This window comes from Panthera uncia, assembly GCF_023721935.1.
Source record: "Panthera uncia isolate 11264 chromosome C1 unlocalized genomic scaffold, Puncia_PCG_1.0 HiC_scaffold_3, whole genome shotgun sequence".
In the NCBI taxonomy this organism is placed as follows: Eukaryota; Metazoa; Chordata; class Mammalia; order Carnivora; family Felidae; genus Panthera; species Panthera uncia.
Genome location: NW_026057584.1, coordinates 32,730,391 through 32,748,190, shown reverse-complemented (window position 1 = coordinate 32,748,190; position 17,800 = coordinate 32,730,391). Strand labels below are relative to the sequence as shown.

Sequence of the window (17,800 nt, the reverse complement as noted above, 5' to 3'; positions counted from 1 at the left end):
TTGTACTTACCTCTGCATTTAACATGGTATCCTTTTGTTTATAGGTCTGTATCTTTCGTTATGATTTGAACTTCTCAGGGGCAAAGATTGTATTTTATTCAAGTTAACATACCTAGTTCCTAGCATAATGCCTGCTACAAAGTTAATATCTACATAAATGCTTTAGAATAAATTAATGAATAGCTATATACAGTACAATTTTTTCTTTATTCTTTGATTGATTAACCTTTAAGAGAGCCTGTGCATAGAGAATAACGTTCAAATTCCTTAACATTATTCATTTGTTCTGCACATATTTTACTCACTGTGATAAATGTTGGACATAAAAAAGAACAAGTTTCTTGCTCCATTGAATTTCAAGTTTAGCAAGAGAAAAAGACACTATAAACAAATATATTCTAACTACCGTTATAAATAGTGCCATGAGAGAGTTGTGCAAAATTTTGTGGGAATAGTGATAAAGACATATAACTTAATCTGGAGAGTAGGGAAGTGACACTTGAGAAAGTGGCTTTTAAACTAAGGACTGGGGGCGCCTGGGTGGCTCAGTCGGTTAAGCGTCCTACTTCAGCTCGGGTCACTATCTCGTGGTCCGTGAGTTCGAGCCCTGCGTCGGGCTCTGGGCTGATGGCTCAGAGCCTGGAGCCTGCTTCCGATTCTGTGCCTCCCTCTCTCTCTGCCCCTCTCCCGTTCATGCCCTGTCTCTCTCTGTCTCAAAAATAAATAAAAAGTTAAAAAAAAAAATTTAAACTAAGGACTGAAGAATGGTTAGGAATCTGCCAATCAAAGAAATAGCTTTCAAAGCTTAGCAACAGAGAGCTTGGTCATGTTCAAGGAACTTAAAAAGCTGGTATGGTTCTAAGAGTAGAAAATGCTTGGGGATAAAAATGGGTATGCAAAATGGGCTTAGGAGGCCCTTTCAAGCTGTCCAAATGAAAAGTGATAGTGGTTTGGTGCACAGTTGGTGGCATTTATACTATAATTGGACAGATTTTAAGAGTTTTTTAAAAAGTAGAATTCAAAGGTTTGATTGTTGATTGAATAGGTGTGAGAGGAAAAAGAATGGGAATGATCTGGGATGACTCGTGAGTTTCTTCCAAGAGCAACTGACTGATAGTAACATTTACTGAGTTAGGCAACACTGGCATAAGAATAGGATTTGGTGGTGGCAGGGGAAGAGAAAAGAAGCTCATAAGATCAGGTTTGAAAACCTTGGGTATCAGAGCCATTTCAATGGAGTGGATTAGGAAGAAGCCATCTTGGGATGGTTGAAAAGTGAATGGGTGATGAATGAAGAAGTAGAGACAGTGTGCTGTGAAGGGAATATGGAGTTGAGGGAAGGGATTTTCAGATAAGAAATATCTGAAGAGATGGATGAAGATGAAGGTACTTGATAGCTTTGGTGATGGGAAGCTGAGGAAATTTCTATCTGATAGTTTCTTTTCTCTTTAAGTAAAAGTGCTAAGAATGAAAAATCTCAGGAAGTGTGGCCAAGATTGGACATTTGAAATCCTTTATAACATAGAGTGAGAAGAACACTGTAAGGTTGTCAGTATAGCTGAAGGTCCTGTTGAAGTTGATGATCATGAATTGGTATTAGTAGTAGTAGCAAGTTTCTTTTTCAGTGGCATTCAACTTCGCACATATAGGCACTGGAAGCCATTTTCATTCAATGTTAGGATTTTATCAGGGGTTATAACAAAGTACAGAGAGGCAAAGGAGTTTAGGGTATTTGCAAGGAGTGACTGAAATTATAAACTTAAGACTCTACTAAGCTAAATGGAGAGAGAATTTTATTAAGGAAGAGGTTGATCTGAAGAAAACTGAGAAATCAATGGACTGGAGGGTCACATGAGGTTGAACAACAATTGTAGTGAAGTACTTGAGCAAAATCTTTGGAAAAATAAGAGGCTGTGATCAAAGAATGGGATATTTGAATTAGAGATTTTTAGATGTAGAATAGATGAGGTTATGACAGTAGTAGTAGCAACAGAGTGAAGTAGAATGACAATTAGAAATGAAGAAGCCAAAAAGTGAAATAAATCAGAGAAAGAAAAATACCATGTGATTTCATTTGTATGTGGAATCTGAAACCAAAACAAATAAGCAAATTAAAAGCAGAAACAGACACATATATACAGAGAACAAACTGATGGTTGCCAGGGGGTCGGGTGGTACAGGGATGGGCATAGTGGGTGAAGGGGATACAGGCTTCCAGTTCTGGAATAAACAAGTCATGCGGATAAAATGGAATATAGTCATTGGTACTGTAATGGCATTGTATGGTGCCAGATGGTAGCTACACTTGGGGTGAGCATAGCACAACATATAAACTTATTCAGTCACTATATTTTACACCTGAAACTAATGTAACAATGTGTGTCAACTATACTTCAGTTTAAAAAAGAGGGAATGAAGAAGCCAAGAAATGTGAGAGTGTTGTTTAATCCTCTTAGCAGTCCTTTGAAGAAGATTTTTATTTTGCAAATGAAGAAACTGAAGTTAGAAACCGAGTTAAGTAGCATGTTGAAAGTTACAGAGAAAAGCTAGTGCTTAAATCCATCCTTGTCTGACATTAGGGCCATTTTTTAAAATTACTTAGTGTGAAAACAGTAAACAGTTGCTGATAATTGGTTTTTGATTGAGATGAATTTATTTGGGTTTAGTACATAAAAATTACATGAGAGGAACTACATTCCCTAAGGACAATTACTTTAGCCATTGAAGTATTAAGAAAACAGAGATTTGTACTCCTCATTTATTCCAAAATGAGTTATTGAAAGAAATTTAGTACTGTTATTATTGAGGACCCACTTTATGTCAGGCATTATCCAGGCACTAGGGCTACCGAAGATGAATTAAGTTTGGTCTTTGTAATTGAGACTCAATAGGTTTCACACATCTAGAGAAGTTTAGGTGTAGTTCAGCATCATAGCACGGAAAATGGTCTAGATTAGAGTTACAGAATCTTTCAAGGAAAGAAAAATACTGTTTCCTATGTTTCTGGAAATAGTGGACAAAATAATTTTTTTTTTTAGTGGAAAAAATAACTTTTTAAAAAATATTTATTTATTTTTGAGAGAGAGAGCATGAGTGGAGGAGGGGCAGAGAGAGAGGGAGACACAGAATCCAAAGCAGGCTCCAGGCTCTCAGCTGTCAGCACAGAGCCTGACGCAGGGCTGGAACTCACGGACCGTGAGATCATGACCTGAGCCGAAGTCGGATGCCTAACCGACTGAGCCACCCAGGTGCCCCATAGTGGAAAAAATAACTTCTTAAAGTCATTTCCAAACCTTTGACTTTATTTCCTATTCCAATTGTGATAGTAAGTGTTGTAATAAAATGTAGCATGCTAGAAGCTATAAATGTTATTTTATTTTGACGGCTTATTTTTTTATATAACTTAGGAAATTCACCAGGAGAATCAATTAGCACCAAAGTGGAAACAAATCAGACAAGGGGCTCTTTGTCTCCAGAGCCAGCCCACTTGCTCTCTTCACTTTCCTCATTTCAGCCAAAAGTATTCACTCAACTGCAGGTAGGTAGCCAGTGAAATAAACAAATTTGAAGCCTTTCCCTTTCTTCCTCAATCTCTCCTCTTCTAGGTATTTTATAGAATTGTTATAGAATCGTAATAATGATCAAAGATGTTTTTATTATTAATTTCCTGACTTTTTTGTATCTTGATATAAGATAATTTAAACAATACATTTTGAAAAAGTTGGAGTTGACCATGCATGCAATAAAATTTAGTTTACTACTATTCCTTTGATTCTTGTTTCTGTCCTCAATATTTGCTAGTAGCTGTGCCATTATATTTTATTCTAATTGTGTGTGAAAAGAATAATATATCCTATGAAAAAATTATACTTAGTAAATTTAAACATTGATGTAACTCTTTTCGGTTTAAAAGGGTTTGCAGTTGCAACCAAGATTCACTTCTCCTGATGGATCACCGACTCTGATATCAGTAAATAACCACCCTTCCTCCAGTCCTTCAAGACTTCTGGACTCATTAGAAAGTACTGTAATGAATAATAATTCTCTACTGCTTGGTCAAAGTCATAGCCTTCAAACAGATACATGCCTGACCCCAAACAATAGCATTATTACCTCTACCATGGGTAACCTTCCAGGACCAGATCAAAATCTAGCTGCAATGGACCAGCTGGTGCAAGTTGGAGATGTTGAGGATACAGAGAATATGGAAGGAAGTGTTCATCGGATTCTGTTGGGAAATGTGCAGACCATCCCAATACAAATTATAGATAACCACCCAGCTATTAGTAAGTTAAAAGCAACTTGTGATTTTATTTTTTTTAACCTTCATGGACTATCAGTGCTATTGTTTTTAATTTAAATTTGAGTTAGTTAACAGTGTAGTATTGGTTTCAGAAGTAGAATCCAATAATTCATCACTTCCATATAACACCCAGTGCTCATCCCAGTAAGTACCCTCCTTAATGCCCATCATGCATTTAGCCTATACCCCCCACCTACCTCCCCTCCAGCAACACTCAGTTTGTTCTCTGTATTTAAGAGTCTCTTATGGTTTCCCTCCCTCTTTGTTTTTATCTTATTTTTTTCTTCCTTTCCCCTGTGTTCATATGTTGTTTTTTAAATTCCACAAATGAGTGAAATCATATGATACTTGTCTTTCTCTGACTTATTTCACTTAACATAATACACTAGAGTTTCATCCACATTGTTGCAAATGGCAAGATTTCATTCTTTATGATTGCCGAGTAATATTCCATTGTATCGTTACTATTACACTACAGAAAAAAACTGTCATTTCTACTCAGGGGTTTATAATACATAAGTTGATAAAGTAAAACTACCAGAAAAAGGGAAAAATGTCAAGAGCATAATAATTTTTAAACTTTAAAAATTTTTTTGTCTCTAGCAAAGTTATTCATTCTCTGATTACCTCAGTTTACGTGGAAAATCTGTGGTGATATGAAATCAGAGGGTCATTTTAGAATGTATGAAAAAAATGAGAAACTTTAAAAGGAAAAGATTTAGTGTAAAGGTTATTATGGAAAATTTGTTAAAAGGAAAAATGGGATGGGGCGGGCAGCTATAAAATTTTTAAAATTTTGAGTTCTAGACTTAAATACAGAGTTCTGTAGAAATTGAAACGAAACTAGTTAAGTCTTAAGGACTTAACTTAATCCAAGACTTTGTTACATTCACTTTGTAACAAACCCAGTCAACCTAGTAATAAATTCTGACTCCTACTTGACCTGTGTCACTTCCATTCACACAGATTGTTCTGGATTGGGCACTTTTGTGGGAAAAGATTTGCATTTTACTTTGAAGAACATAAATTTTCATAGAAATTATCCTTAGAACATACAAAGTATTTACTTTCCATTCTTAGTCATCATTCTTTTGGGTAAGGAAAAGTATAAAATAGTTCCTTCCAGAAAAGAATCATTATATTTTAAATTTATTGGAAACATTACTTTTAAGAAAATTTATCCAGAGGGCTGTGACAATAGATGAGAAGGAAAAGGAATATATGGAGACTAATCCTCACAACCGCATGAAATAGTTGATGATGTCCCCATGCTACAGATAGGGAGACCAAGGCTCAGGAAGATTAAGTAATTGCCTAAAGTGATAGAGCAGGGATTTAAACCCAGATCTATCTGCCTCAAAAGTTTCTTTACATTCTAACATGCTTCCTCCCTCTGTGTTGTACCAAGATATTTCTGAGAGCTCTAATTCAGATTGCTTTAAAGGAGACCCTCTTTGGATCTGAACCTGCATGATTTATCAAGTTAGATCATGATCTGAGGGACTCCCTCACCTGCATATGAATTCTCAGGGTCACTCAAATCCATCTTCTATTGGTTTTCTCTATGGTGTGGGCTAAACTCTCCCAATACACTCACATGTGACAAGCATTAGGTGTGTTCAGCACACTTTCCAGAGCAAATTTTGGTCCCCTTAATCTCAGTTCCCTGTAGCAATGGAAAAACTGGTATCCCTGAAAAAGAAAAAGATTTCATCTTAGATATCCCACCTGCCTGTTCAAGATAATAGTGTTTCTGGTATGCTACATTCTGATTAATTTGGTCATAAGTACTTTATTTAAAATCAGAATGGTAAGTGCATTATGCAGTGTTTCAAGTAAGCAAACACATAGCTTATGTAGGTAAGTCAGAGCTATCCATTAAGATGTGGCATATTTTTTTCTAACGTACTAATGTAGTGGAGTTTCTTTAAGGAGGGAAAATTTTCCTTGATATATGATCACATATGGAAACCATATGGGGGTAGTAACATATTGGTAAATTTGTAATATATATGCCTGCTCTTTGCAGAACATCATTTTCAAATAATGGGAGGCTTCCTGACTTTTATTCACACATATTTTTATTAAAGGCAATTAAGTTTATTTTTAAAAAAGTATTTAAGTTATTTATTTATTCTGAGAGGTAGAGAAAGCATGAATAGGAGGGGGGCAGAGAGAAAGGGATAGAGAGGATCCCAAGCAGGCTCCACACTGCCAGTGTGGAGCTTGATGTGGGGCTTGAATTCACGAACCGAGAGATTGTGACCTGAGCAAAAGTTCAGTGCTCAACTGACTAAGCCACCCAGGCGCCCAGAGGCAATTAAGTTTAAATATGAGATACTCCTCATAATTTTATCAAATTATGGACTGCTTTTTTGTCAAAGTATCTTTAGAAGAAAATAACTATGATTTTCTTAGTCTCTTCTTTTTTTCACTACCAGAAGCATTAAAGAATTTTTTTTTTTACTTCTCAACATTTAATTTTCTATTCTTTTTCTTTTAGTTTTTTTATTGAAGTTTAGTTGACACACACTGTTACATTAATTTAAGGTGTACATATACTGAAAGAATTATGAATGACTATTAAGATATCAGAAGTACTGAGTTCTCAAATACACTGCTTTTCAGAAAACTACTATTTTTTGCTTTGCCTCTAAATTCATAGAAAGATTTCAGTGTTATAAGTTACATTAACCTTTAGGGTTTTTCTTTTATGTTTGGTTTTAAAGTTGGAGAAAATCCAGAAGGTACCGTTTCTGTGAACCAAGTTAAGCAAGAACCCAAAGAACCAGCATTGTCTATGGAAGCAAAAAAAAATTTGGACTGTAAGAAATTATCTACTACATAAATTATTGAAGCTTTTCAGGATTTACAACTTGGGTGACTTATAATGTCATAAAAAAGAAGGTGAATATTATCAAAGCGCAGCATTGTGATAAGTGAACTGAAGACCGGTTCAATGAGCAACTTTGATTTAAAACCGATATGTTTGTTGCCAAGTCCATATTTTTGGAACCTATTTTATTCCTCTTATTTTGTATAATTCTTATGCTTTTTGATTATCTGATAAGGCCAGTATTTCCAAAGATCATCTGAAATTATCCATGACAATATAGTCTGAACACAAATAGTTATCTAATCCCTTGGAAATATCTGATTTGGGTTCTGGAAAGACAAACAAGAACAACAACAAAAATAGTGTGTGAGTTTGTGTGTGTGTGAGTGTGTGTATGTGTGTTGACTTTTTTTTAAAGTTATAAAAGAAATTATTTCCTCTTTAAAGTTGTGAAGAAATTCATTAAATTAGCACAGGGGAGAGAATATTTGTAGTCTGTCTCATTAGGAAAGATAAAACCATAGTAGATTTTACATCATAACATAAAGCTCAGTATTCACATCTGTGGAAACTGTAATTGCATTTTGGCTTCTTCCATTATAATTTTTATACTTATAACTACAAACCAATAGCATACTAATAGTTATCTAGTAGAAATTTAAAATGTCTTGGTAAGTACTTAGAGTTTTAATTTGAATTAATCAGCTAAGCAACAGAAATAAATGCATATTGCATGGATTTATATAGTATTTTAGGTAAAACACTACATGTGGATAGAAAACTATAGAAATTGAGAGAATTCAGAAAGAATAATAAACTTCCCTGGTGTTGACAGATAATTTGAGGAACTTTTTGATATCCACAAAAGATTTTTTTTTCCCTACTTTGTATTGAAGATTTAGCTCTGGTTAGAAAATAATTTGAGTTGTATTTATTTTTCTATGCCAGAGCTCTTACTGAATTAGTGGTATTTTCAAGGTAAGTATTTGTAGTTTAAAATTTAGTTCATATTTAAAACAACTGATGTGTTATATTTGCTTGCTGAGTAAGTATATTTACTTGAAATACTGAATAAGTACTAATCACTGTATTCATTATAAGCTTCTGTTTTCTGGAAGGTTGGTGAACTAGAAATGTCAATTATTAGCTGTCAAGAAATCAATTTAAAGTTTTTTTTCACCCCAGGGACCGTTTGTGGGTATATTTAGGACTTTATGTAAAAGTAATAAGGATTTCAAATGGATATTAATATTTATATTCAAAGTATATGGAATGTAATATGAAATTTAACCTTACTCTTTTACATGACTGAATCCTTTTTGGCTTTTCTAAAGTCCAGTCTCCCATTCTTAATTCACTTTAATTGTTGCAAGTATACAACATGTACCTAAGTAAAGCATTGTTAAATTAGACGTGAGTGGAACTCTTAAAAATCCGTGCTCTTTAGATTTATACCCTATTTAATATAAAATTTATTATTTATACCCCTATTTAATACAAAGTGGATATTTAGTTACATATATGATTTTTAATTAGAATAGCTTTTCTTTTTCCTAAGAACTGAAAATATTTGATGTCAGCATTTCAGAGGCAGTCTGCCAAATCTGATTATGTTACTCTAAGTTAAACATAGCTCTTAGTTACCTCAAACCCAGCTTTCTCGTAGTCTGTGTGTATGTAAAGGGTATAAGTCTGAATTTATAGTTTTATTGCATTTGTAGGTAATATTCTTTTAATTTATTATTTCTAATTTTTATGGAAACTTTTTTCAGGATTTTAAATAATATTCACTTTTCATTAATGGCAATAGCTTATTATTAAATATTTTACCAATTGAACTATATTCCTTTGGAGACATTCTTTTCTTTTTTGATGTTGAGTTGCTAAGGAGAAATGCTTGTTAAGATACAAACTCCAGTCAGTTACCTGTGAGGATAAGAGACGTTAGAGAGTTCAGACTTTGACATTTGAACAAGAACAAAATATAGTTTTAAAATATTTCTCTCACTTCATTCTATGTGAATGTCTCTTTCTGGTACTGTTTTTTTCACTAGGAGGAGGAAAGTTACAGTGCATCCTTCCCACAAACAAAAAACAAAATTAAAAAAGAGCATGAAGGAAGGTTTAAATCCCTAATTGTATACTCTTTTGGTTTTTAGGTAGAAACTGGAACTATCAATATTTTCATGTAAGTATTTCAATGAGTAGCTCTTTAAAAATGGTTTCTAAATTTTTAAAAATTCATTTCCCCTCTAAGTGCATGTTCAGTCACAGTATATCAGTATTGTATTTTAAGGGTGCTTAGCATCGCTTTTATAAAAGTGTGTTTACATATTTTAAATATTTGATTAATTTTTAAATGCACAGGGTGTTAAATACAAGTGCATAAAATTTTCAGTATCTATATTTGGCATTCTCCTAACAGCTCTACAGCAAAGTTTGATATATGCTCTTTTGTGTCATGTATTACAAGGTGTAATATCTGTAGTAGTAAGTTGGACATTCAAAATAAGCAGTTAGAAATTTATAATTACAGTTGAGCTTTTTTCATCATTGTAGTTTTCATGTTCCAAAGCCTCCCAGTGAATTTTATATATGCTACAGTGAATTATAGATAAACACCACCATGGTGGGCTTTTCCCTCAATAATAATTTTCTCCACAAGCAGTTAACATGCTTAAAAGAAAAAGTTTTTACATGAAGTACCTTGTCTTATCCAAGGTAAATGTTTTCTAAAAGTCACAAAAATGGTAGAAAATGGGATCTGGTCCTGCATTAGAGTTTCTAATTTTGAGGCCCACCAGCTTGTGTTTCATCTTTACATCCTGTCAAAATACTTAATCATGTGAGTATGAGAAAGATGTCATTTAATTTGTACCAGGTTTTTTAAAAAGTTTTAAAATGTGTGTGTGTATATACATATATATATATATATTGTAACAATGTATAGTGTCTTTGTTATAATGTAATTTTTTCATTAAAAGAATCCTGTGGTTTTTTTTCTTAAATTTGTTAGTTTTCTTTTTAATACTTTTTCTGGGGATAGTGGTAGTTTTGTTCATCTTTAAGATGCTGAATAAACACCTTAAATACCTGAGAACTTTGGCTAGAGATTTATGTTCAATTTGGAACCTGAAAGTTTTTCAGCATAACTACCAGTAACTCCTATTATCATTACATTAGGTATATATACACATTTAGTACTCTCAGCTCAGCCAACCATCAACATTTTAAAACAATCCCTGTAATATTAGTAATTCTTTTTTTCTCACATCTTGACACTGGACATCTTTAAGTACAGCTTTATATTTTTGGTGTAATGACAGAAATATGTGATTTTAAAAGGAGAGATCATTAATGTTTTTCCTCTTTGCTTCTTTTGCTTTATTCTTCCCTGCCTATTTTATGGGACCATAGAAAATCTGACTCTCTCCAGAAGGGGCACTCTATTAACTATTCCCCATCAGCTAATTTAGGCTTTAGACATTTTGATTGGTGTATTACTTTGATATCTAAGTATCAGTAATTCTACTTAATTAACTTAGTTGTAATGGCAAAGCCTTAGTGTAATTTTGCCAAATACATGTTAGCTATGAATACAATCATTAAATACAAATATTCATTGCTCATTGAATTCTTAAAACTTCAGGAATAAATCAGAATTAAAGAAAAATTCGCTAAGGGATTCTAAATTTTAAAAAAATGTTAACGTTTATTCATTTTTGAGAGAGACAATGCGAGCAGGGGAGGGGCAGAGAAAGAGGAAGACACAGAATCTGAAGCAGGCTCCAGGCTCTGAGCTGTCAGCACAGTGCCTGATGCAGGGCTTGAACTCACGAACCGTGAAATTATGACTTCAGCAGAAGTTGGATGCTTAACCAACTGAGCCACCCACGTGCCCCTAAGGAATTCTAACTTTGATTCATTAGAAAAATAAATAGTATGGTTAATATTGAAAACCTTTGAAAATATTATATGGGTACAAACTTGCAATTAGTAAATACATCCTGGAATTCTAATGTATGGCCTGGTAATTATAGTCAATAATACTGCATTATAAAATTCAGAATTGCTCAGAGACTACATCTAAATTGTTCTCACCACAAAAAGGAGAGAATAATTCTGTGTCCTGATAGTGATGTTAATTAACACTATGGTGGTAATTATATTGCAAAATATAAATTACCTAATTGACATATTGTATACCTTAAACTTAATGTTATATGTCAATCATATCTCAAGAAAATAAAGAATTCTAAAACCACAGTACAAAGTAGGAATCAGATACCAGCAGAGGGTTTTAAAAATATTTTTATTGAGGTATAATTGATATACAACAAACTGTACATATTTAAAGTGTACAGTTTAATAAGTTTGGATAAATGTATACATCTATGAAAGCATCACCACAGTTGAGGTAATGAACATATCCATCACCTCGAAAAGATTCCTAATGCCTCTTAGTAATCCCCTCCTCTCCCTGCCTCCCACTCACACTTCACCATCCCCAAACAACTACTGATTTGCTTTCTGTCATTAGAGATCAATTTGCTTTGTCTATAATTTTATAAAAATCATATAGTATGAACCTTTTTATATATGACTTTTGTAACTCAGCATATATGAGTTGCAAATGTTGCATATGTTTTGTTTTTTTTTTAAGTTCATTTTGAGAGAGACGGAGACAGTGTGAGTGAGGGGAGCGGGGAGGAAGACCAAGAATCCCAAGCAGGCTTTACACTGTCAGCACAGAGCCCCAAGTGGGGCTTGAACTCATGAAACCATGAGATCATGACCTGAGCAGAAACCAAGAGTCACTTAACCAACTGAGCCACCCAGGCACCCCGTCACTCAGCATAGTTATTTTCAGATTCATCTGTGTCGCAAGATGTCTGAATAGTCCGTTCCTTTTTACTACTGAATAGTATTCCATTGTATGAATATTCCATAATTTGCTTATCCACTTGCCTGCTGATGGACAGCTGGGTTGTTTACAGTTCTTGGCTATTACAAATAAAGTTGCTATGAACACTTGTATAAAAGTCTTTGTATGAACTTATGATGCTTTCATTTCTCTTGAGTAAATATCTAGGAGAGGAATAGCTGGGTCATATGGTAGGTATATATTTAACTTTTTAAGAAACTCTCAAATGGTTTTTCCAATGTGATTGTACCCCTTTACGATCCTTTCAGGGGTGTATGTGAGTTCCAGCCAATGCTTGGTATGGACAGGCTTTTGATATTGTAGGCATATTACAATGCTTTGTAGTCTAGTAGTATCTCATTGTGGTTTTAACTTCCAGTTCTACAGTCACCAATGCTGTTAAACATCTTTTCATGAGTTATTTGCCATCTGTATATTTTCTTTAGTGAAGTGTCTGTTTGGATCTTTATCTCATTTTTAAATGGAAATGTTTTCTTCTTATAGAGGTTTAAAAAGCATATTCTAGATATAAGTCCATTTTAGAAATGTTATTTACAAGAATTTTCACCTGATCTGTAGCTTATCTTTTCACCTTCTTAACAGTATCTTTCAAAGAGTAGAAGATCAGAAGTTCTTATTGTGATTAAGTCCAGTGTACCTTTTTCCCCCCTTTATGGATCATACTTCTGTGTTGTATCTAAAAGACCTTTGCCTAATCCAAGATTAGATTTTCTCCTGTTTTCATCTAAGAAATTTTATAACTTTTGAGTTTACATTTAGGTGCATGATCTATTTTGAGTTAATTTTTATATACATAGTACAAGACTTTTTTTGGCATATGAATATCCAGTTGTTTCAGCACCATTTTCTGAAAAGACTATTTTTCTATTGAATTAAATTTATACCATTGATGAAAAATCCACTAATCACATACATATGGGTGAATTTCTGGACTCTGTTCTTTTTCATTGATTTATTATTTATCTCCATGGTCTCAACCAGGGCAATTTTGCCTCTAAAAAACATGGGGCAAAGTCTGGAGACAGTTTAAATTCTCACAGCTAGGGAGATACTGATTTGTGATAGAAGCAAGAGCTTCTCTTCAACATTGTACAATGTATAGGACAGCCTGAACAACAAAGAATTATCTGGCCCAAAATGTCTGTAGTACTGAGACTGAGAAGCTCTGGTCCCTCTTGATGCCAATACCACTGTCTTGATTACTATAGCTTTATAATAAATCTTGAAGTCAGGTAATAAAGTCTTTGAACCTTATTCTTCCTTTCAGCTTTGTTTTGGCTATTCTTAGTTCTTTGTTTTTCCATGTGAATTTTAGAATCACCTGATCAGTTTCTTTTTTTAAAAAAGCCTGATGGGATTTTGATTGGGATCATGTAGAATATTATAGATCAATTTGGGGATAATTGAAATCTTAATATTGATACTTTGTTTTTTTCTCTGCAATGTTTTAGAGTTTTTAACGTATAGGTCTCATGTCTTTTATCAGATTTATCACTAAGAAGTTATAAATGACATTGTTTTTTAATTTCAATGTCTTATTTTTGCATTAATATAGAAATACAGTTGATTTTTTATATGGATCTTCTATCTTGCAACCTTGGTAGCTCATTTATTAGTTTTCATAGCTTTTTGGTAGATTCTTCTAGATTTTCTACGTTGACAGTTGTGCTATTTTACATCTTCTTTTCCAATCTGGATGGCTTATATTTCTTTTTCTCAACTGTTATACTGACTAGAACCTAGAGTACAATTTTGATTAGAATGGCTTAGGGTAGACATCCTTGCCTTGTTTCTGATTTTAGGGGAAAAGCATTTAGTCTTTCACTGTTATGGTGTTAACCATAAGTTTTGTATATGTCCTTTGTCAAATTGAATGAGATTCTTTCTGTTCTTAGCTTATTGAGAATTTTTATTAGGAACGGATATTTGATTTTGTCAGGTGCTTTTCCTGTGTATATTGATACGATCATTTTCTTTTTTTAGTCTCTCAATATGTTAAGATTTGATTAAATTTTGAAGGGTAAAGGCCTTGTATTCTTGCATTCCTGGAGTAAATCATACTTGTTCATCAGGATGCATTATCCTGTTTTACATATTTTACATATTTCACAAATGTTGGGTTTCATTTGCATTTAATGTTACTATTGAAATTGTTGTGTTTATGTCTTCCCTTCTATCTTTCTATTTGTTCCATCTGTACTTTGTTGTCTTTTTTCTGTCCTTTGGTGAAATTGCCCTTTTTTTATGATTCAATTTTACCTCCTTTATTGACTTGTTAGCTAATTATTGCTTTAGTGTTTATGCTGTACATCTTTAACTATCCCAGTCTACCTTCAAGTAGTATTCCATCATTTAACATACAGTATAAGAATCTTATAATAATATACTCACATCTTTCCCCTTCGTTGTGCTATTGTGGTCACACATTTTATTTCCATATAGATTACAAACCTGACAATGCATTGTTACTATTTACACTTTAAATAATCAGTTATCTTGTATATATTATTTTTATATATTTTCCTGCTTTTTTGCATTTCTGGTAACTTTTGATTGGATGTCAGACATAACTTTCACCTTTTTCGAGTGCTGGATATTTTTGTATTCTTATAAATATTCTTGAGCTTTGTTCTGGGACACAATTGAGTTTTTTGGAAACAGATTATTCCTTTAATGTTTGCTTTTAAGCTTTGCTAGGTAGGACCACGCAGCATTTAATCTAGTGTTAATTTTGTCTCACTATTGAGGCAAATCCCTTCTGAGTACATTGCTTTTGAACTAATGAGGTTTTCTACTCTGGCTGGTGGAAGAGGTATTCTTCTGAACCCTATGAACCTTAGAGGGTTGTTCCCAAATCCTTTCAGGTTGTTCTTTTCCCTAGTCTCAAGTAATTTCCTTATACTCATGCACTAATCATTAGTATTTTGAATGCTAGGGAGTGAACTTCTGCAGATCTCTGGAGTTTTCTATATAGCTCTCTCCTCTCCAGTACTTTGGCCTACAAACTTTAGCTGCTTTGGCCTTCCTCGATTCCAAGTTTCATCTCCTCTGCCCTGAGAGGTTCTGCCTGGTTTTCTACCCCATGTGCCACAGCCTGGAATCTCTTTGGACAGCTCTCTGGGATAACATAGGCCTCATCTCATCTGTTTTATATCTCTCAGGGATCACTGTCCTCTCTCATCATGTGTAACATTTTGAGAATCATTGTTTCATATATTTTATCCAATTTTATAGTTGTTTCAGGCAGGAGGATAAATCTGGTTACTTTTACTCCAGCTTGACTAGATACAGAAGTTCTCCAGACAATGTTGATGCCATGTCACGTTTGGGTTTCTGCAGGAGCAGTAGAGTTGGGAGAATAAGTAGGAGGTTATGAGGGAAGCACAAGGATAGATTACAAGATGGAGTAAGGTACAACAAATCTGAGTGAGACAAGTAGGTATATAATTGTGGAATTTAGGGTATAGGATTGGTCCAAAGTAATCTCCAGAACTGTCTGATTGTATAAGGACCACCTTTGATAGTATAGTTTCCAGTGTCCACTGCCATGGCTCCACCACTCATGATTCAGCCTTCTTTAGGATATAGGCCATGTAAGATACCAAAATGAATGATTTAAAAGTTTACCTTACTGGAACGTAGTGTCTATTACATGACATATATAACTTTATACAAGATAGAAAATGGTAAATTTGAGGGGTGCCTGGGTGGCCCTGTTGGTTGAGTGTCTGACTTTTGCTTTTGGCTCAAGTTATGATCTCACAGTTTGTGGGATCAAGCCCCATGTTGGGCTCCACATTGACAGCATGGAGCCTGCTTGGGATTCTCTCCCCCTCTCTGTGCCCCTTCCCCATGCTCACACATATTAACACATGAGCATACTCTCTCTAAGTAAATAAACTTAAAAAGAAAATGGTTAATTTGATCATAGGAATATGGATAAAATTATATAAGAGTGAAGAATAAGATGGGACACCTTGGTGGCTCAGTTGAACATCCCACTCATGATTTTAGCTCAGGCCATGATCCCAGGGTCATGGGATCAAGCCCCATGTTGGGCTCACACTGAGTGTGGGGTCTGCTTAATATTCTCTCTCTCTCCCTCTGCCCCTGTCTCCTGCTTGTGCTCTCTCTTTCTCTCTAAAATAAAAATAAAATAAAATAATTAAGAAGAGGGTGACGACATTACTTACAAGGAAGAGAACTGACATTTCAGTAAACACCAGACATTGTACTTGGTGCTTTACATTGTTTGGTTAAAGCACTTGGCATTTCACCTGGCATAAATAGTTTCTTATTATTGTAGCTTGGACTGGTGGCTAAGAGCCTGTGCTCTGAAGTCAGACAGATTGGAATCCCACTTCCTCTTTATTAGCTGTGTAACTTTGGACAAATTACTTGAACTTTCAGTTTTTAGTATTTTTCTTTCCTCTGAACAAATAGTAGTAGTAGCTACTTAATTGAACTGTTATGAGGGTTTAATGAGTTAACCTATGTTGAGATCTTAGAATCTGTAACAGGCCACTCAGTATATGTTCCTTTTTATAATTAATATTAACAAGGAAATTTTAAATGCTGAAAGGTAAACATTATCCTTATTCTCAAAGTGATGTGTCTGTTAGGTAGCATCTTTGGCTGTGTGCAACAGAGACATGATTATGGTGGTTTAACCAAATAAAGAGATCTTATTTTTTTATGAAACCAGATCTGAGGACAGTCTCACCAGGGATGTATGGTGGTTCCATAGGCTACCAGGAACACAGCAACCTTTAATATTTTCATATAAGCATCTCTAATGTGACTTTCATCTACATACTTGTTGCTTTTTTGTCCATGGTGGTTGTTCCACCTCCGGCATTGATCAGAGTTCAGACAAGAAGAATGGAATGAGCAAAGGGCCTGTGCTGGGTGAATGAACCAAAGGTCTTTCTTAGGAGACCCGTCTGTGACTTCCCCTTTTATCTTATTGGTCAGAACTGTTATATGACCACCCTGGTTACAGGGGATGCTAGAAAACGTAATTCTTTTAAAATCTAGGCACCACTCCAAGAAAAAATATATTTTAGTAAGACAGAATTTTGAGGCCACTAATGGTGACTCCCACAAATTGGAGAACTATAATTCAGAAATTCAATAACTTGCTTGAGGTCATTAAACAACTATTAAGTGATAATATTGGTAGCAAGGTCTGTCCAGTACCATTCCACATTCCTTTTGCCACACAGTCCAGAAAACAAGTGATTGTTTCATTATAGAATCTTTGAGTTGGATCTTTAATGACAGGATATGAACATGAGATTAAAGTGCAGATGTCCAGAATTCAAGGAGCAAGTAGATGGAATTATATAGCTCATTGGGAGTACATTTTAAAGTTCATTTTGATCAGAACTTTAAGATTCAATGAAGGAATGAAGCTGGGATAAAGATTGGAATGGTAAGAGAGGTTAAATGGTAGAAATTCTAGAAGGCCAGACTAAGAATTTTACGTTTTGCTTAGTGTGTGTTACATTTAAAGTCTTATTGAAATGATTCATTAAAGGAGTCCATTGAGTCAAAAAGCTTTCCTAAAATCTGGGTGAAACTTTAAATGTTACAGATTTCTGAAAGTAGATATGATGACCAAATGGAAGTGATAGAGTAATTTTTTGATGACTATAATAAAATTGTATAATAAGTTTCTGGCTGTGACTTGCATCTATAATTGCTTTATAGAAGC

At 34.2% G+C, this 17,800-nt stretch overlaps 1 protein-coding gene across 13 annotated transcripts in view; it reads left to right on the top strand.

Annotated features, from left to right (window-relative positions):
• Positions 1 to 17,800, top strand: part of CARF (calcium responsive transcription factor) — an 82,999-nt gene that overhangs the window by 47,948 nt on the left and 17,251 nt on the right. For 11 of the 13 annotated variants that reach the window (XM_049615140.1, XM_049615147.1, XM_049615146.1 and 8 more), the window contains 3 exons: positions 3,408 to 3,538; positions 3,914 to 4,286; positions 7,033 to 9,327. In XM_049615140.1, the coding sequence (XP_049471097.1) occupies positions 3,408 to 3,538; positions 3,914 to 4,286; positions 7,033 to 7,151 (623 nt within the window). In that variant the 3' untranslated portion in view covers positions 7,152 to 9,327. The remainder of the gene's footprint in view (positions 1 to 3,407; positions 3,539 to 3,913; positions 4,287 to 7,032; positions 9,328 to 17,800) is intronic. The other 2 variants (XM_049615141.1, XM_049615144.1) reach the window with 2 other exon arrangements.